Raw genomic sequence first — 21,711 nt, forward strand, 5'->3', positions numbered from 1 at the left:
TATGGCTTGTAAGAGCAATCAGGATCCTGATTTTTCACCATACAGGTTTGAATTTGAGGCTGATCATGCCCTTAATATGGGCGAAACATGTCCCTTAACGTTTTATAATAATATTTAATTTCTAAAAAGATCTCTTTGTATTGAATAGGTGGATATATAAATAAACACTTGTAACATACTTTGTATTTAAGTGGTATGTTCCGAGCTGTCGGCGGAGAGATGGTGTGGAATGACATTAGTAGACGAATAAGCTTAAGTGGTGTTTATAAAAGTAGGAAAGATCACAATATGAAAATAAAGTAGAAATTTAAGGGGACAAACTGGGCAAATATTCGTTTATAGGAAGGGGAATTAGGGATTGGAATAACTTACCAAGAGAGACGTTCAATAAATTTCCAATTTCTTTGAAATCATTTAGGAAAAGGCTAGGAAAACAACAGATAATCTGCCACCTGGGCGACTGTCCTAAATGCAGATCAGTATTGATTGATTGATTGATTTAATGAATTTTGTCGGGTAAATACCAAATGTATCGCCAGGGATCTTTTACATGCCGACATCGTACGACATAGTGTGTCGAATGGACTTTTTTCCGCCCTTCAAAAATCAGACTACCTCTGTCGGGTTTGAACCCGCTATCTTGGGATCCGGAGGCCGACACTCTACCACGGTTATTAGTAGTTTGACTAATGATATGTTCATATTATTTTATAGTGGTTCTTATGTACAATAATGTGTTATAAGTATATGAGTACCATGAGTCCTAACTTTGCCACTATTAAAGACAAGTAAATAAATAAATAAATCTGCGCAGCCAAAACTCAAGTCCAAGACATTTTTTTAATAATCCTGCGAACATCTCGAATGATCATTGGAGAAAGCTAGGGCCACCAACTGGAAGGATAAAATCCCCTGTCTCTTGACCTGGATGGGAACCAAGGGAATTGCTCCCTCCCAGTCACACTAAGGATTATAAAGTCCTGATATAGATTTTAGATCTGGCATCGTTCAGGCCGGACAAATCTGCAGAAGTGAAACTTCCTTGTTGGTACAGCCTTTTGTGACTAGGGAACTACAGACAACCGAACACCTGTATTTTTGCCCCTTGTATCCATCAATACTAATACTAACACCCTTGAAGTGGCCAAAATCTGGGCAGAATCAGTCTAACAGCTGTATGTTAAGGATGTAGTGTAAGGTCCTAAGATCTCTCCCTTGTCGTGTATTCAGACCCCTGTGATCTTTATTATTTGTTCCTCCTCTGTATGCTTTTCCACTTCCATTAGGAATTTGTCTTTGTTTACTTCCTTATTTCCAGTTTGTGTGGCATATACTTGAAGTATACCCTTAGTTCCATTGTTAAACTGCACTTTCATTGCCATTGATGCTTTCATGGCCCGTACTTATAGACATGATACTGTATAGGCTTTTGGGCTTATGCCGTGTCAAGAAAATTGCTTCAGCCACACGTAGGACGTACTGAATCATACGTCAGGGACTCCTGGTATTTCGTCAACAAGCTGTCAACCATAACCCTTCAACCTAATGCACTTTTGGTGAGTTTCGATGTGGAGTCCTGTTCACTAAAGTGCCAATTGACTCGGTCATGTGTCTCAATGAACACCTGTTCTCTGAGGACATTACTAAGCTATTTTACCACTGCATGACTTCCAGCTATTTCTTGTGGGGTGGGAATATTTATGAACAGACAGATGAAGTGGCTATGGGAAGTCTGCTTTGCCCGTAGTGGCTAATTTCTTTATGGAGCGTTTTGAGGAGGAGGCTATTGCTTTGGCGCCCATCAAACCTATGATATTGTGGAGGTATGTTGATGCTGCATTTGTGGTCTGGACAGAAGGTCCTGAGAAACTTCATCTGTTTCTAAACCACCTAAATCAACATCCTTCAATTGAATTCACTTGGAGATGGAGTCGGACAGATGTCTTCCTTTCGTGGATATTCTACTAAGAAAGAAACCCGATGGCTCCTTAGGACATACCGTCTATCGTAAGCCTACCCACACAAATCGCTATCTTCATGCAGATTCTCACCACCATCCAGCACAAAAACAAGGCATTCTCATGACACTCGCCAAGAGGGCGAGACGAATTTGTGAGCCATCAAATATCCAGGTGGAGATGGACACGCTCAAACTCACATTCAAGGATAATGGTTACAGCGATTTGCAGATTCATAGAGCCGTGCGTCCCAGAGAAACGACCAAGCAAAGCTCACAGAAGGAAGAAGTGAAGGGAACTGCGTACTTGCCTTACATTCACAACACCACAGATCGAATTGCCAAGGTCCTCTGCAAACACAATATAAAAACCGTGCTTAGTACTGCCACTAAAATTGCTCACAGTCTGAGTAAAACCAAGGACAAATTGTCCCCACTTTTACATCCTGGGGTATAGGAAATTCCCTGTACTTGCGGTAAGGTATACATCGGCCAAACATGCTGGTCCATTGGTACCCGTATCATTTGTCTCAGTGTTTTCCAAATTCGTATGTTCCTCATCGCCAGATGTTTCATTCCAGGCTTGTGTCAATGTTATACACCTGTCTGTCATATGTTACGTATACATGTTATGTGACCCTCTTAGACTGATTCCAATGGTTTGGTCAGCTTCCGCTTCTAACGCTAGCGCTGTGCCGCATCCGGGGAGTCATCTGGTGACGAATGAACGTACCATTTCTACTTCTATTAAAACTTGTAAATTTCAAAAGTTCATTGTTTAAGAAGCCTTTCTCGTGGACAGTCGATTTTCTTCTGATGACGCAGAGCGCAGTTCTCTGCAAAACATAAAGAATTTCACCTTATTTTCTTGACATAGCATAAGCCCAAAAGTGTATACAGTATCATGCACTTTCATTGCCAGAATAATTCTGTCATTTATACATCTCGCTCCTTCCACTTTTGCCTGAACATCTCATCTTACAGTCAGTCCAACTCTATTTCTGGCTTCCTGTCATCCACTGCAGAACAGCCTGTGCCCATCTTTCAGTGTTCTAACCCTTTCCAAGGCAGAACCATATTAGAATTATTTATAGACTGTTATTACAGTGGTGTCTCCACACCTAAAGGCATTTTACACCAGTTACCAGGTTTAAGTTAGGCTGCTGCTGACATGGAGAACAGACACCTTTTGCATCCACCCGTAACACAGAGAACACATGTTGCATTATAGGTTCTGATGGCATTTCTTCTTCCCAAGGAACTATCACCCCACCTAAAGAAGTTCTCCCAAAGCTGCTGGCTCCCTTAGAGAGTTGGAGTTAATTTACTGCTGCTCAGCATTGATTTCCTACATGTACAGTCTACTCCACTACTGCAGTGGAGATGACCCAGCCAGGCCATGTCATGCATTCGTGCATAGAATGTCTCAGAAATAATCTAATGATCAACTTAGGTTTGGTAGTGAATATTATAAACCCTTGTAAGATAATTTCTGTACTTGTTAAGACTGTGTGAACAGTTACCTAGAGCTATCTGTATTTAATTTGATTGTTATTTATTTTCAGTACTTTCAGCACTGGATGATATGAACAAGATATCAAATGATGAAAAACAAAGATCATTAAGAGCTCAGGCAATAGAAGAAATTTTAACTTCGGAAGTTAGCTACTTGTATCAGTTGGAATTAATTATGAAGGTAATAAATAATGCACATCTATTCTTACTGTAAGTAGCATAATTATCACCTCCTGTGTAAAATATAAGTGAATAAATGTGATAGACATTGGTTTTATAAGCATTAGCCATTGTAGCTTATGTTATTATTGAAATAATTTTCAGGTTATCTTGAGTTCTTGTTCTAATTTGTTTTTTGTATTTGAGATATTCAATGACAATCTTAATGTTGTCTCCCATGCTTCCCTATGCTGTGAAGCTGCAATCAGTGATGTAAATTCTTCATGACCAATACTGCACTCCTAGTGATATCATCATGAAGGATACCGGCAGTGTGAGTTATTTGACTGTGATAACCTTTTGTAGATCATAGTTGAATATTATTATAGTACTAAGTTTTGTGTGTTGCAAGACTGATAGCTTTTCAGCAGACTGTTCAACAACACATTTTCGAGTGCTCTAGATCTTCTGAAAGAGTTCACAAGGAATTTCATGAGCTGTTTCGTTGTATGCAGACAGAATAGTGATGGAATTTAAACAGTTGTGAATGACTAAAAACTGTAAAGTTGTTGCTAAATAAAAGACCTGAAAGACAGCTGACAAGTTCAACTAATGAATAGCTTCAAGAAATTCATGAAACACTGGAGAGATAGCCAAGAAAACCTATTGTGGAACTTGTGCAACAAACTGTTTCGTATGTTTTTGTACAGAGGCCAATAAATAAACTCAAATTTAAGGTGTGTAAAATATAACTCCTTGAGATCTAGCCATGACTATAGGCCTATGTTATTGCAGTTGATTCATTGATTTGGTATTGAAGTAAATGCTGAATGTGCTGTTTATTGATGAGATGTAGTTCCTTTTACCTAATCACTAATGTTATTCATGTGAGAATCAAAACTAATTCATGAAAGTACACTCCATGACCATGAAATGGCGTTTAATACATCTCCAGCTTATCAAAAGAGAGACAACATTGGTGCAACTCTGGTGTGTGGCGTGGTATTTGTGAATTGGACTCCTTGTGGATGGGAGGGTGAGAATACATCCCCAGGTAATCCCTACCTATTGTAAAAGGCGACTAGATAGGTCTCTCTGTTTTTGGTCTCCTCTTAAGCGTTTGACCGAATCAAAAATAATGTGCATGCTGCTTGGGAAAGAGCTTCTTACATGTGCATTTGCACTTGATAGGCCGGATCTAGAACTGACAGGTTTGGATCGCCATATACTTTGCATTAGTATCCACCTGGCTACACTGCTGAAGGCATAAGCTGGAACCCCTCTGTATACGCTATGGGGTGCATGTTAATATGACATTGTTTAACATTACCTTCCAAGCCAGCGTTGTAATGCCTTGACCACCACCACCACCACCACCACCACCACTACAGAGGTGGCCCTTGATCGGAGTTTCCAACATTCATGGAGAATACGTTAGGACATAGCAAAACACATCAAGCCTGTCCAGGGTGGTCTGCCACACAAGTCTTTAGAATCGTATTCCATTAGGGATGCTACTCCTTGGAAACAAGAACGGTGGATCGAAAGCGACTTTCAACCTATTAGGTCGTGTTACGTACATTTAGTACGTGATGAAGAGATGTTAAGTACAGAACAAAAATGGCCAACCAGACACCAGTGGGATCCGAACCCACAACCTCCCACTGGTGTCTGGTTGACCATTTTTGTTCTGTACTTAACATCTCTTCATCACGTACTAAATGTACGTAACACGACCTAATAGGTTGAAAGTCGCTTTCGATTACAATGTGGTCGTGAAAATTCAATATTCAAGAACGGTGGAATTGATTAGGTACTGATTCGTAAGTTCCTCGGTGCTAATAGGACTGACGGGTATGCCTTGAAGCTTATGACAACCATGATGTCCTCTAAGCATACAGGAGGAACTTGCTGTTTAAGGTTTGATATGCGTCCTGATGTAAGCGTTGCTGAGATGTGTCCACCTTGGCTACATGTTTGTTCATATATATCAGGGCCTCTCAAATTCCCAAAATCTCATGCGTGCAAACTAAGGCACAAAGGTTCCATGCACAGTGCATCGGTCCGACTTGGCTCAACTCGGCTTGTCTCGGATGGTGTAGTGTGCTGCGAGTGACGAAGCGTTTGGTGATAGACGGCTTGTTTATCAGAGAAATAGATAGGCGCAAGACAACAACGTAATAATGGAGCAACCTGTTTCAAAGAACATCCGAAAGTCCATTTCAGTCGAACTGGGAAGTTGCATATTTTTTTCTCAGTCATGACGATAAAGCCAAATGCTTAATCTGCGGGACAATAATTACATGATCATCAAAGAGATCTTATTTTTTAATACAAAGGCTTTGCTCAAATTCTACCTGAATTTGTCAAAGGGAAATTTTCCTAGGCTGCATCGAGAAGCAGCTAAGTTTATTTCTGTGACTGTGTTTTTTTTTTTTTTCCTCCTGTTTTGACTCGTACAAAAACCAAATTGTGTGTGAGTATTTCTGATTGTAATTTAAAGAGCGCTCTCAGAATTGCTGTCAGCCAATCCCTTGTTCCAGACATTACTGGTATAGTAGCTAAGAAAAAAGGAAAAGAAGAGCTAGATAAGATAAATTGTCTGCTCAAATCAAATTGAAAGAAGTTTTTTTAACACCAGTAATATTGTCCCATACAACAGAGAACAGTGTGTCTCCCCTCACTACACATACATATTTCGTGGTGAGGGGAGAAACAGCGGGGAATATGAAGAAGGCAGAGGCAGGCGGAATGGGTGAGACAGGTATAGGGAAAGAGGAATGGGGTTTCACACTCTGGTCAACCTAGTGAAGTCGTCTCCTGCACCTTGCGCCGTGCAGTGCACTGGCGCATGCACCCTGAGAGGCTCTGATACAGTTGAACCTGCTTTATATGTAACTCCGTTCTGCGTAATTTGTATTTGTACGTAAAAAAGAAACTACTGTATTTACGAAGTTTCCTCCTTGTCGGCGTAGGCGGAAGTAGAGCGGTCGGGTTTCGGTGCTGAAACAGAACACAGAGTTTCGCCAAGTGACATTGTTGACCCTTACTTACTGGTAGCTTAACAAAGACCAACCAAGCGATTCCCCTTCGTTCTCCATCTCGCTCCTCCTCTACCTTCGTCCTTTTTTACCTTCACCATGCCGCCGAAAATTAAGATACGTTACGAGCAAAGTGAGTGGTTTTGGTGCATAAACAAAAGAAAATACAGTAAATTTGTTTGAATATTAGAATTTCTTTCGATGGAACGGAGAAGTAAAATGTCCACAGTGCTGGTATCTGGTGTTTACTGTTGAGCAGTAGTTTTGTCATTCAATTCCTTTTGATTAGCCATGGAGAACAGAAAAAGGAAAAGTTATACCCTAGATGAAAAAGTAAAATTTATACAAGAAGTGGATGCTAATCCATACAAAACAAAAACTGAAATTGCTTCAGACTTACGGATTGTTTATACCACTCTATGTACAGTCATCAGTCAAAGAAACGCTATTCTGGTTGAGTTCTTAAAACTGGGTTCAAAATCAGCAAAGCACAGTCGTCAGAAAGAAGGAAGGTACGTAGATTTGGAGAGAGCACTTTTCACATGTGTGCCACACCTAGTGGTCTTAATATTCTATTCCCTGATATCAATATCATATGTCTGTTATTTCAGAAAAGGTAACTGTTCTCTGACTTGACATCTACTTCCTCCTGTTTATGACAGATGGTGCCTCATGCCATTATGAATTTCCAAAGCACTTCTTTCTACCCTAACTTTGCTTTGCATGATCTCTGTGGGAAAAGAATGGATGCCTTTGATAGAAAGATGCAGAGGCAGAGCTATGAAATGTGTTTCTTATAATTTAAGTGGTACATTGAAATGATTTATACTTTCCCATACGTGGCTCTCTGCTTTGAGCCACTGTACAGGATCTGTTAATATGTGTGGATTCTTATTCCAGGTATTTAATTTTTTTACTATTTCCCTTGGCTTGCCACAGCTTTGCTAGGCTAGTGTTCCTTGTGACGCTGGTTATGTTCTTTATTCTTCATTTTTATTGTTGCAGATTAATTTTCACTTTTCCCTTTACTTTATGATTTACTTGATATATATACATATATATTTGTTCCTACATAGGGACAAAATAGGTAACACTGACCCGTTTTGATACAGGTGTGTGTGATGTTGTTTATGAAGATTTTTCATTTGAGACTTGTTTCTTTCTCTCCTACTGCGACGTCTTACTTGAGCTCATGTTGACGTGTATTTAAAGCGTTAGTTCCATACAATTCATGTTCGCTACCAGGGGCGATATGAATATGTTCATAGTATATTTGTGGTTTGATTATTGTAATGACTAGGAGAGCCTTGCCCTGTATTGCGGCCACCCTGATTATTTGATCTGGACTCTCAGATTGAGCTCATGAGCCTCTGACTCATTTTTCTCATGCTGCTGTGGTTTTTATCGTGGTATGTCGTGATTCTGCATTTTATGTTGCCGCGCGCATCTGGTCTCTCCTTGTGAATGTGTGAATGCGTTGTATGAATGTCGGGTCTGTGTTGTTGTTTTTTTTGTACCTATGGATGTTACCTTCAGTTTTACTGTTATGCTTGTTTGATTACTTTGTCTCAGCCCCTGGCTGCTTTAGCCTCCCTATAAGCTCTTTGTGTTCTGTGATTATTCTTTTTGGACCGGGCGAGTTGACTGTGTGGTTAGGGGTGCACAGCTGTGAGCTTGCATCTGGCAGAAAGTGGGTTCAAATCCCACTGTCGGCAGCCCAGAAGATGGTTTTCAGTGGTTTCCCATTTATCACCAGGTATATGCTGGTGCTGTACCTTAATTATGACCACGGCCGCTTCCTTCCAACTCCTAGGCCTTTCCTATTTCATAGTCACCATAAGACCTATCTGTGTCGATGTGATGTAAAGCCACTATTAAAAAAAAAAAATTTTGGCTGAAGTGCTTCTATGTTATTTTAAATTCTGAGGGGCTACTCTTTGGAGATTGTTGATGTCTTGGGGATTGAAGTTTGGTCTCATTTTGTTCTGGAGTGGTTGCAATTACTTTTCAGGTTTAAATGCCGATATATATATAATATATATATATAAATATTATTAATCATATATTCTTTGATTGAGGGTCCACTTTCACGAAAGAAATGTTCTGTGACAAATTCAGAGTACCTTTGGTTGGTATTGTCTGAATCTATTGATATTATCCTTCCCTGTGTACCTACAGAAATGAGATAAGTGAAGAAGTTGATGAGATTATTTCTGAGGAAGTAAAAGACTCCTATGCATTTTAAAAGAAAATAGGTAGCCTCCAAGAATATGTATGTGAGTAAAATTTTTCCTTATGCATCCTTGTGTTTGTTATAAGCCCATCTGATATCTGCTTCAGCCAATTTTATGATAATAAACCCTAATTTATTTTAACATATTTCTGTCTTGGGTTCTTGCCTATTATGCTTTATTCATTTGTATAAGAAGCCCGGGTTCAGTTCCTGGCTGTCTTTCGCCAGTTTCGACTAGTCCACAACTAATGACCTCGTTAGCAAAGGGTAGTGGATGGACATGGTTTCAGCAAAAGCGGGCTGCAGCTGTACCAATTACTGGCGACATGCTGAAGGCAAAAGGTGATACATTTAGCTAAAATGATGAGTATCAGTGCTGATTTCAAGGCTTCATCAAGATGGTTGCAAGGATTTAAAGATCGTCATGGAATCACACAAAGAACATTTTGCGGTGACTCAAAAGCTGTGGACGACGTCACGGTGCAGCACTTTAAAGAAGAGGTTCTGCCGGGTCTCGTAACCGATCATCAGCCTCCAAACATCTACAGTTGTGATGAGACTGGCCTATTCTACAATCTCCTTCCTAATAAAGCATTAGCTGAAAAAGGTGACTCATGCCATGGGGGAAGAAAAGTAAAATTAGTGTAACAGTACTTTTCGCCACCAATGCAGATAGATCTGACAACCTCACTTGTGATAGGAAAATCGAAGAATCCGAGGTGTTTTAAGGGTGCGAAAACAAAACCTACGGAATATGAATCCGACAGAAATTCTTGGATGACTATGCTTCTAATGGAACAGTGGTTGAAAAAACTGGACATTCAAATGAAAAAGAAACAGGAGATCCATCTTCTTATGGGTCGATGTGCAGCACATCCACCTCAAATCGTTCTGGACAATGTCTGAGTGAAATTTTTTCCTCCTAACTGCACCAGTGTTCTACAGCCACTTGATTTAGGTATCTAATTTGCTACAAGCCATGAACTTTATTTCAGCTGCCTCGAAGCAGGTGTCATCCTCCACAATCAGCACCTATTTCCGCAAAGCTGGTGTTTTACTAGCAGAGGCTGCCTCTAATGATGATTATGGGGATGAAGATTTGTCTGGCAATGAGCAAACGCTACCGGAGGGTGTAGAATTCGATACTTTTGTGCATTTCGATGATAATCTGGCTGTATGTGGAGGACTACCGGATGAAGAGATTATTGCTGATGTATGCCAACAATGCGGTGGTGATGGATCAGCTACAAGTGATAATGACAGTGATGGAGATAACTTGAATCTTGAAACACCTGAACTGAGTGAGGTGTTAAGAGCAATGGATTAGTGTAGGCATTACATCAGTGTGAAAAGTTGAAGTGAAAATGCTTTGAATTCATGACTAAGTTTGAGAAAAGAGGTTTATACTCTCAATGCAAGAAAAGTGAAACAAGCCAAACTATCTGATTTCGTTAAGGCTGGAAAGTTCAGTTTTCAGTAAATGTGATGTATTGTGTAAGTCTGATTTCTAAGTAATTCTGAGTTACAAGTAGCTTTCTCTCTTCCCCTTGATATACGTGTAAGTCAGGTTCAACTGTATCTCTACCCTGTTTCTACCCCTTAGTCCCATTTCCTGATATCAGGTTGGCGATGAGGTACAATGAAAATATATGGCATGTTTTATGGCCGGATGATTACCCACATTAATCAAGCCAAAGTATAACACTCTGAACCAAGACCTTGGTATTATATCTACTTGGACATGTTGTTGAAAACCGATATGAAGAGCTCGAGAACACGAATGACCATGGCGACGTCAAAATCTGGTGCATTACATTCAAAGTCAACAATGAGCCCCATTGCCATCAGTGTCTTGGTTGTCTCCTTGAATTTTCAGGGAAGATATGTCATAAGCAGCTATTACGGTGATGTGAAGCCGTACACACTGCCTCCTATATGGTGTTACAACGCGCTCTCTCTCTCTCTCTCTCTCTCTCTCTCTCTCTGTGTGTGTGAAATTTTCTTATAGTTACCCCTTTCAGATGAAATAATGACCATCTACAGATTTTTTTATCTTTGGTGTCTGAGTTCTTATAACTGAAAAACTAGTGTACATATTTCAACCAAACTTCATTTTTCGACAGCCTAGAGTCAAACAATTAAAAAATTGCTGAATGGACTGGGGATTTTTAGAAAGATCGAGACAGTGAATTTTACTCTCTCATAAAATATATGTGATCAGCCTTAATGAAAATCTAATCACCTTAAAACTTTTTCTTTTGTATACTTTTTCAGTAGGAGGATTGATACGTGAGATGTTATTTACTGATTGTTTTACGGTCGTAAGTCCAAGCGGGCATAGCCCAAAAGTGGATGCATATAGAGCAGATGTCTTAAAACTGGAACTACTTTTTGACATAGTTTCAGTTATGTAGCACTCCTATCACTGATTATTTTTATACACTCTATAACCAAAAAGAAGAAGCACCAGGAAGGCGTTGTCCAATTGTAAGGAAATTACATATGTAACGACATTCGGACCGAACATGCAAATGATTAAAGTTTCGTGTCCAATGAATGAATAGCGGGAGCTCCCGCGCATCCAAACTGTGCATTTATCAGGTGTATATAAGGCGCGATTCTGAAGCGTATGCTCGAAGTAGCTGTCGCATTCAACTGCGCTATCTTAACGTCGGCTGTAAGAATGCCACGCCGAAGGATTCGTGCTCATTACGAGCAGATATCAGAGTTTAAAAGAGGTCGTGCGATTGCATTGAAAGAAGTTGGTTGTTCGAATCGAGCTGTCGCTGGACATTTGGGTCGAAGTGATGCGGCGATCAGATGAGGCTGGCAAGTGTTGGTCACCAGCGGCAGGCATCAGCGCCAGGATGGCAGTGGTCGACCGATGGCCACAGCAGCACGAGCAGACAGAAAGATTGTCAGAACAGCTGTCACAGCACCGGAGTCGTCGTTATCAATGATCCAGTGTGTGACTCGCACACGTGTCCACCATGACCATCTACAGACGCCTGAGCGAGATGAATTTGTGCTTGCACCGCCCGTTACGCCACCTACCACTCACGCCTGTTCACCATCAAGCCACATTACAGTGGTGCTGCACTTGAGCAACATGGAACTGCGCTGATTGGGAACGTTTAGCCTTTAGCGATGAGTCCCGTATCCAATGGTGCCCTGGCGACAACCGCAGACGTGTTTGGAGACGTCCAGGCCAGCGTGGGGATCCTGCCTTGACTATCGCATGCCACACAGCCCCACAACAGGGGGTGATGGTCTGGGGTGCATCTTTCTTTGATAGCTGGACCCCTCTGGTAGTCATTCCTGGCACACACACAGCACAGCGGTATATTGATGACATTCTACGGCCGGTTATGTTACCGTTCCTTCAGCGACATCCAGGCCTTGCTTTCCAACAGGACAATGCCCTGCCGCACACAGCACGTGTTGCTATGAATTGTCTTCAAGCTTGCCCTATCCTTCCTTGGCCAGCTCGGTCGTCGAATCTCTCTCCCATAGAGCACATTTGGGACGTCATGGGAAGGTGATTGCGAACATCCTGGAATGTCGCTGATTTAGCCCAAGAGTTAGGAGACCCTTTGGCACAAAATTCCGCAGGACACCATCCGGGAACTTTATCTGTCTGTGCCACGTCGAGTGACAGCTTGCATCCAGGCCAGGGGTGGACCAACACCTTATTGACGTCTTCATTTTGTAATGCTCTAACTCTGCAATAAATCATTCGATTGTTCTGCACTTTTGATAGTTTGTTTTTCTATGTCTGTTCCTCACATCCACCCATTTTTATCGCCATCAGACAATTCCTTCCTGGTGCGTCTTCTTTTTTTGTTATACCATGTAGTTACAGTGTTTATATATTCCCACCTAATGTACTGATCAGCCAGAACATTATGACCAACTACTATATAGCTGGTATGTCTCCCTTGGCACGCGGCGACGCATCTTGGTACGGAAGCAATGAAGCCATGGTAGGTCGCTGGAAGGAGTTGGCACCACATCTGCACACACAAGTCACCTAATTCCCATAAATTCGGGGAGTGGGACGATGAGCTCTGACGCCACGCTCAATCACATGTCAGATGTGTTCAATCGAATTAAGATCTTGCGAGTTGGGGGTACAGCACATCAATTGAAACTCGCCACTGTGTTCCTCGAACCACTCCATCACACTCCTGGCCTTGTGACATGGCGCATTATTTTGTTGAAAATGCCACTGCCATTGGGAAACGTGATTGTCATGAAAGGCTGTACGTGGTCTGCAAGTGGTGTACGATAGTTCTTGGCCATCATGGTGCCTTGCATGAGCTCTACTGGCCCCATGGATGCCCATGTGAATGTTCCCGAGAGCGTAATTAAGCCGCTGCCAATTTGCCACCGTCCTGCAATACAGGTGTCAAGGAGCTGTTCCCCTGGAAGATGACGGATTAGCACACCCCCATTGGCATGATGAAGTAGGTATCAGGATTCATCAGATCATGCAATGCTCTGCCACTGCGCCAACATCCAGTGATGATGGTCACGTGCCCATTTCAGTCGTAGTTGCCAATATCGTCGTGTTAACTTTGGCACATGTATAGCGTTGTCGGCTGTGGAGTTTCACCCTTAGGAGTGTTAGGTGCACTGTGTGTTCAGACACACTTGTACTGTGCCCAGCATTAATGTCTGATTTTAGTTCCACCACAGTTCACCACCTGTCCTGTTTTACCATTCTGTCCAGCTTACAATGTCCAACATCTGTAATGAGGGGTGGCCGCCCATCCTCTCGGCGTTTGGACAATGGTTTCACCTTGGTTTTGCCACTTGTTGTAGACACTCACCACATCACTCCTCGAATACCTGATAAGTCTTGCAGTTTCCGAAATCCTTGTGTCGAGACTCCGAGCCATCACAATCTGCCCTTGGTCAAACTCAGATAGATCGCGCACCTTCCCCATTCTACACACGGACAGCACGTTCACTGATACTACATGCACCGTGCGTGTGTCTGACTAGCAGTCAACCGCTCTGGGTGGGGGAGGCAGACGAAAAATACATCCACAGTATCCCCTGCCTGTCGTAAGAGGTGACTAAAAGTGAGACCTAGGGATGATTGTATTAGAACCATGGAACTACTTGTGATTAGTACAATCACGCAAGGAACACCATGGGTTGCATTTACTTGAGAGTAGTACCTCTATGTTTGGTACACAATAGGTTTGTGATTAGTAGCTGTAGAGAGTGGTTCACTGTGGGTTTCCAGTTCCCGTGATTCTTCTTCTTTTCTTCATGCGGCCTCTAAATGTTAGTTCCTAATTAGCATTGACGTCTAAGATCTTTTGCTACCATGTTTTTCCTTCATTCCCACCTAGATATACCTGCTCCCTTCACAAAGCTGCAGGTTGTTCTTATGGGGTCTTCTTGAATTTTTCCTCTCTCTTCACCTTGTAGTCCTAGAGTTGAGAGTCTGATTCTACCCAGCGCCTCGCATTCGAAAAGTATGTGTTCAGCGGATTCCTCTGCTTCATTGCATTTCCTACATATGTTGTCTTTTATTACTCAAATTCTATGTGGGTGTTTTTTCACATGGCAGTGTCCTGTCAACAGTTCTACTACCAATCTTATATTTTCTCTGCTGAGTATCAACAGTTCTTTAGTATGCTTCTTGGTTGGTCCTTTTATCAGTTCCTTTGCAAGCCTGCATCCTGGGGTATTTTTCCAGTTTTCCATTTGTTTTTTGTACCCCTTTTCCTATGTAGTGTTGGACTTGTCCATAGGAAATCCCGCATACAGGTTTTGGGCCTACAAAATGTGTTTCTGGTCCTTTCCTGGTCAGTTTATCTGCCTTTTCATTTCCTTCCATACCTGCATGCCTGGTACCCATATTATTTTGACACTGTTGTACTTTGAGAGCTTCAGGAGAAGTGAGTGGCAATACCAGACATTTCTGGATATTATCCGGACTGCCTCTAGTGCCTTAATGACCACTTGACTGTCCGTAAAAGTGAAAGTGTTCTTATTCCTATAGTTCATTTTCAGATTTCTTCAAGACATGTGATAGTTATCATTTCAGCTTGAAAGATTGTAGTGTGTCTGCCCAGGCTCATCTGGATTGACCTCTCAGGTCTTTCCCCGTTGATCCCTCCTCCTCTGCCATTCACAGTCTTTGAGCCATCAGTCCACCACACTATATTGTACCGTTCCTGTCTTCAAAAATATGCCGGACACAGTCGGAAGAGCGTGTTTTATCAGTCTGAAAAAAAATATGGGCTAAGCAAGCTAAACTAACCTCCAAATGAGGTGAATACCATAGGTATATACAGGATCACCTAGTCAGCCGATCCCAGGCGTGCTCTGTCCAACTATGATAAAAATAATGCCCTAAAAATACATACACCCTGGATCTTGATGGGGAACAATCTTAATACGGACACGGTGAGGTCAATTAAAACTACAAATAAAGCAATGTGAAGCATGACGTCAGTTTTGGAGGAAAATCTGTTTATTTTAATAAACACGATTAATATTTTTTTTTAATAGCAAAAGTATCAAATAATCCAGATTTACATGACTCAGATCATTTTTTGTTTTTTATTTTTCAGCTGGATAAAGTCCATCTTGAGAATCAGAATATATAACAAATTTACAGTGTATGCCGACACACATACTGAACATATCAAATCAATATTTGAATCGTTTGTTTCAGAAACGACACTTCTCCAACATACCAAATTGTTCAGAAAACAGGAAAAACTGTCTGTAGTGTGTAATGTCATATCTGTCCTTCCGAAATTTATTATGCTTATTCTACTGTTGAAATGACTATGACAGGTAGGTTGTTTGTATGAATTAGTCCAATATGTTCCTTTACAGACTTTGTTGAAAATGGTGGAGACGTGCTGTTTCTGCAACAAACACCATTATTGAGAATATAAGGAAGTGTAACATTGATTTTAACGTCATTTCAATTTAAAAAGGAACTTTATTAAATAAAGTACAAATTTTGTACTGAGGAAATACAGTGTTTAAACCCATTATTTAATAGTTATTTGTAAGACTTACTTATTTGCACATATTATGATTAGACCCCATTGTATAGAAAAATAAACAGAAGAATACTCCTTTTATGTCCTTTTCCAAAGTTCGTAAAACAAAACAACACAATATAATACAAGTAACACGTAAGTCTCTTATCTTTGAACAATGCTTCTCACTTCTATTGCGCTGATGTTGTCCATGCAAACGGTTCATTACAAAAATCCGTGGTGTTCTTCTGGTATGTAAGATTCCAACTTCTTTATGTCTGCTAATTTCTTTTCATTTAATGGAACACAGCCTTGTGGATAAGCAAGTCTAATTGGTAACACAGGGAGACGGGTTGCAGAAAGAAGCAATTTGAAAGTATTAACGCACAGTCCATCAATACAGTATTTTCCTAAGACATGATTTGCCTCATACTGAAACTCCATAAATTGATTTATATGAAATGCGACTTTTAGATCTCTTTTCACACATCTTCCTAGCGACTCAAGTGAAGAAAAAACAACACCTCTCCAGGATAAGTGTTCTTTCAGCACAAAGTGGTAGCCCTTCGTGCATTAATCATGGCAGTATTAACAACTCATATAGTGTCAAAAAGTGGAGTAGTGCTGTTTCTGCAAGAAACGATTCATTTGAAGTTTCATTAATTTTAACACATGGGCTTGCATGCGCGCACCACGCTCCTGGCTTTACTTTTTTTGTTAACACTTTTAACTGTAGATGAGTACGTTCCCCATTTCTGCACACTTGACATTGCAGTGGGGTCCCTAACCTAAAGAAAGACGTGATCTAATGCACAAAAGGGGTGGGGGGAACTAACCTAACTGTACAATATATAACACGCTGAGTGGTAAAACATCCTACGCACAAAATATACCTCTCGAGCCATGAACAATCTCATGAGTATAACAAACAATGTGGATAGGAGCCACACAAACAAAAACATGCAAATCGCAATATATACATTCAAAGAAACAAAAACATATTTGCCAGGGTTCACCAATGAAAGCTTGCGGCATTCACGCAACTCGCATCCACTTAAAGCCTCAACTAAAATGAAAGGAAACATAATTAAACGTTAAGCAACCATTCCTATTCTACACAGGTTCCTGAAAAATAATTACATAGCACAAAAACAATTTTAAAAAATGACAGAGTAGGCTTTACCTTTCAACACCTATTTCAACGTTGTAGCCTGGAAGAGATGACATGACACAAATATTCCTCAGCACAGTTATATCATAAAAGAAAATCTGAACAAACATCGCGATATAAAACTCTCGTCAACTACAACAACCGTAGATACATGGACAGAAACAATAAAATCACGAAGTATAGGCCGCTCAAATAAAACTCTCCTCGGTAGACAGTATCACCCTCGCCAACACATGGCGGAATGACTCAAAGTGGAGATCAATGTCTCCCAAAATAAAGCAGCAATACCCAAACCACAGGGTCCAACCCTTTACACACGCTGCTCAACAGTCTACCCGAGGCAAGTCACACAATCAAGAAAATGCAGGCCTTTCAGATGAGGAACGCGTCCTCTTATTCAAAATCACACAAATAATATCTCATGTCCTAAAGTTGCGTAAAACTTCAGAAATATGAAGGACGTCGTCTGACATTCACTCGCCTGAAAAGAAACAAGACTGCGCTGGTCACAAATAAAGCACTCACGCACAAAGTAAACATGAATAATAAAGTGGCCAACTCTGTGATAAATATGATGAAATGAAACTAAGAAATTGCCACATTGACAATCGAAAGTTACTGAAATATCTCAATCCAACATTGCGCGAAACTCATATTGATGATGATGATGATAATAATAATAATAATAATAATAATAATAATAATAATAATAATAAGTATTAAACTGATAATAATAATAATACACTGTACAGGAATTTTATTCTAATATTTGGAACTCGAAATACGAAACTGCGTTCGTGGAACTCGTGAACCAATAATTAATTTACCACCTAGTTATACAAAATAGTCATGAAAATGACGCTAACAACTTCGTGGATCCGCACTCCACCGTCTTACACACTCTCATTCACACATCATGCAATAAATCCCAGAAAACGTGACGGCATGTTTCCATACACTTTGAGCTCCCATTAATAATACTTTAATCTAGTCCTTCGTGACTTTAATTTGAATCCTTATTTACAATTACAATTAAGCCCCGAGACATACACTGCATCTCAGACATCAAAGCAAACAAATCAAAATATTATATCAGGCTAAAATAAGAAACTGACTCGTAAATAAATGACGCTAACCACGCAGCTAAATAAATCAGAATAAAATGTAAGAAAGCAAGCTGCGACCTCATGCAAATGGTCCACATTATGTTACAATTTATATTTACCTTAACAAGCTTCCTATCATTTACTTTAAATGGGACGTAGTCCTTCCAAGCAAAGCTACATCTACAGAAATTATATATCAAACTAACCTATCCCCTTTTGCGACATTAAACACGTTCATACTCGCATAATTACATTAAAACACTGTACTCGTCTGTAATGTTGACTAATGGCCGCTCGTCCTCAGGAGACAGCCGACCCCATCTTACTTTTAGCCCACCATATCGATGATAATGCTGCCTTCAGAAAAGACCTGGATCAGTCCCTTTGTCCCCATCGAGGGGTAGAAATGTGATGCCGTATTTTCCGTTGCTGCTTCTGCTTCAGGATGTCGTCTAAAACATCCCCTCGTTCACGATGTAGAAACTAGGTCAAGATCAACCGGCCGGTTACGAGAATATTACAGCCGGGGTAAATTCCACTGACCGTGAAACAAGTTCCCATTCAGTAGCGGAACCGTTTCTCTTATCTACTCCCATAACTAGGTCAAATATTTCCCATTTATAAAAGGCTGGACTGAAAATTTGTTAATGTTTATGCCCTCGGAAAACTATTTCACAGGCAGGCTACTATGTGTTTTGAAATGATTAAATTGAACTGTTCTCTCCCTTTGGTAATCGTAAGTTAAATGCCATTCTCCCAGTATTAGAAAACATGAGTATATCAAATGTCTTCCAACAAAATCTTAAGAGTCCCCACATGATCACTCACGTAAATTTAAAAAAAACTTCTTCTTACGATGTTATCTGCACAGAATCTCGTCGAATAATAGGGTAACTAACTGATGTGGTCATCGTTTTTCTTAACTCGTCCTCGAAAAAGCCAATTTTTAATGGTCAAAAGTGGTACATGTTTCGTATATTATCAACACCTTCAGCCACATAACACTGTTTAGATGAAAAATATATAAAATTGACAAAGTAATGCTTTAGAGGAAGTGTCCTTAAAATTAACATAAGATTGACAAGATTAAAACAAACAAATAACTCAAGAGAAAATATATAAATTATTTCTACAATAGAAAGCCGTCATCAAGGAAACACTTGTACAATATTCCATAGAGAAATTGTCCTAATAAATATTCTTTTCTTAATAATTCATGAAAAAAGATCAATTTATAAATTAAAAATTATACAATTTATAAGTAATTATCGAAACGAAGAAATCCTGATATCACAGTGCGGCTCTTATTATTAATGTAGATGAAAATATAACTAATTCCTAGTTGTCAAATCTTATTAAGCCTGCTTTCCTTTGGAACAGTAACTCCTGTCATTCTTTCACAGTTTTGCGCCGGGTGTAATATTGATGATGTAATCTTCCTTGCTCTTGCACCTGAGGAGGTGGAGGAGCGGGGGATATAGGTGTGTCAAGAACTTCCTTGCTGTCACCTATAGCTTCAACTGAGGAGGAACAAGTTGTAGGGCTATCTGTAGGTGGAGAAATTCCAATTCTTTTTTCGTGATCCTTCTCAAGCATTTTCAAATATACTAGAATTTGATAATATAATGGATTCTTATATTCTACAGCCTCATTAAGGTTATCATTTTTCTTTACAAGTTGGTCTAGATGAATGTACAGGTCTTCATATGTGTTCATTAAGCTGCCCTTTTTTAACTTTTTTATGATGGTCAGGTCTTGTTCTAAGTTGGTAAATTTATGACCTGTGGCAGTCATGTGTGATCCCATTGCTGAGAATCTTCTATGTTTTTCAGCATTCACATGTTCCAAATGAAAAACATAGAAGATTCTCAGCAATGGGATCACACATGACTGCCACAGGTCATAAATTTACCAACTTAGAACAAGACCTGACCATCATAAAAAAGTTAAAAAAGGGCAGCTTAATGAATACATATGAAGACCTGTACATTCATCTAGACCAACTTGTAAAGAAAAATGATAACCTTAATGAGGCTGTAGAATATAAGAATCCATTATATTATCAAATTCTAGTATATTTGAAAATGCTTGAGAAGGATCACGAAAAAAGAATTGGAATTTCTCCACCTACAGATAGCCCTACAACTTGTTCCTCCTCAGTTGAAGCTATAGGTGACAGCAAGGAAGTTCTTGACACACCTATATCCCCCGCTCCTCCACCTCCTCAGGTGCAAGAGCAAGGAAGATTACATCATCAATATTACACCCGGCGCAAAACTGTGAAAGAATGACAGGAGTTACTGTTCCAAAGGAAAGCAGGCTTAATAAGATTTGACAACTAGGAATTAGTTATATTTTCATCTACATTAATAATAAGAGCCGCACTGTGATATCAGGATTTCTTCGTTTCGATAATTACTTATAAATTGTATAATTTTTAATTTATAAATTGATCTTTTTTCATGAATTATTAAGAAAAGAATATTTATTAGGACAATTTCTCTATGGAATATTGTACAAGTGTTTCCTTGATGACGGCTTTCTATTGTAGAAATAATTTATATATTTTCTCTTGAGTTATTTGTTTGTTTTAATCTTGTCAATCTTATGTTAATTTTAAGGACACTTCCTCTAAAGCATTACTTTGTCAATTTTATATATTTTTCATCTAAACAGTGTTATGTGGCTGAAGGTGTTGATAATATACGAAACATGTACCACTTTTGACCATTAAAAATTGCCTTAAGCAATCATTGTATCGACTAGGTGGAAAATAAATTAAATACTTAATTGTGAATCTATTGAAGTGCGATACGGACCATGAAGCTGATTTTATGTAACTCGAAGAAGCCGTCGAATCCTCGATTGGGGCCACATCTCTCCTAGACCAATGCCTCACCATATCGACGGTGGCTCTATCATTTCATTGGCTCAACACATCGCGTACCTGACACTTACTTCATACATCTCTCATAAGCGACCCTAGCCTCTCGCCCGGGCATCCGAAATATTGTCCGTTGGAGTTCTATTGTTCCCTTGTTCGGCTTTGTGTGCGTCATGTCGAAATTTCACCTTCCAAACTTAGCTAGTGAGCAAACAAATCCGAGCTCCAAGCTCCCTGCAGAAATTGCGACATGTGCTGCTGAATGTAGATGTTTCCTGCCAGTTACTAGTACTTAATAAAATGAAATATTCTTTGTACATTCGAATAAATGACTGATTAATTAAATGAGCACTTCAATAAGGGCTCAATAACTACGTGAATAAGAGAAAGAAATGGGAAAAAATTGATTTATTTACTATTATTCAAATAACGTACACAACAAAATCACAAAAAGAAACACACATAAAGCCAAATGGCCATCAGAAACAATGATTTATGTGCCACGCAGATATGCATTACATTTGCATAAGGCAAGACTAATTACAAAAGTAGGTCACGGCCCAAATTAACATACAACACACGACTTTTCAGTGACTTGGGATGATTACATTACGAAATTGGATCGATGC

The 21,711-nt window shown here is 39.9% G+C and overlaps 1 protein-coding gene across 2 annotated transcripts in view; it reads left to right on the forward strand.

The window, feature by feature from the left end:
• Window positions 1-21,711, forward strand: part of LOC136886855 (rho guanine nucleotide exchange factor 39) — a 393,358-nt gene that overhangs the window by 86,715 nt on the left and 284,932 nt on the right. For both annotated transcript variants that reach the window (XM_067159719.2, XM_067159708.2), the window contains exon 3: window positions 3,523-3,653. In XM_067159719.2, coding sequence (XP_067015820.2) covers window positions 3,523-3,653 — 131 coding nt within the window. The remainder of the gene's footprint in view (window positions 1-3,522; window positions 3,654-21,711) is intronic.

Source organism: Anabrus simplex, chromosome 1 (assembly GCF_040414725.1).
Source record: "Anabrus simplex isolate iqAnaSimp1 chromosome 1, ASM4041472v1, whole genome shotgun sequence".
NCBI lineage: Eukaryota > Metazoa > Arthropoda > Insecta > Orthoptera > Tettigoniidae > Anabrus > Anabrus simplex.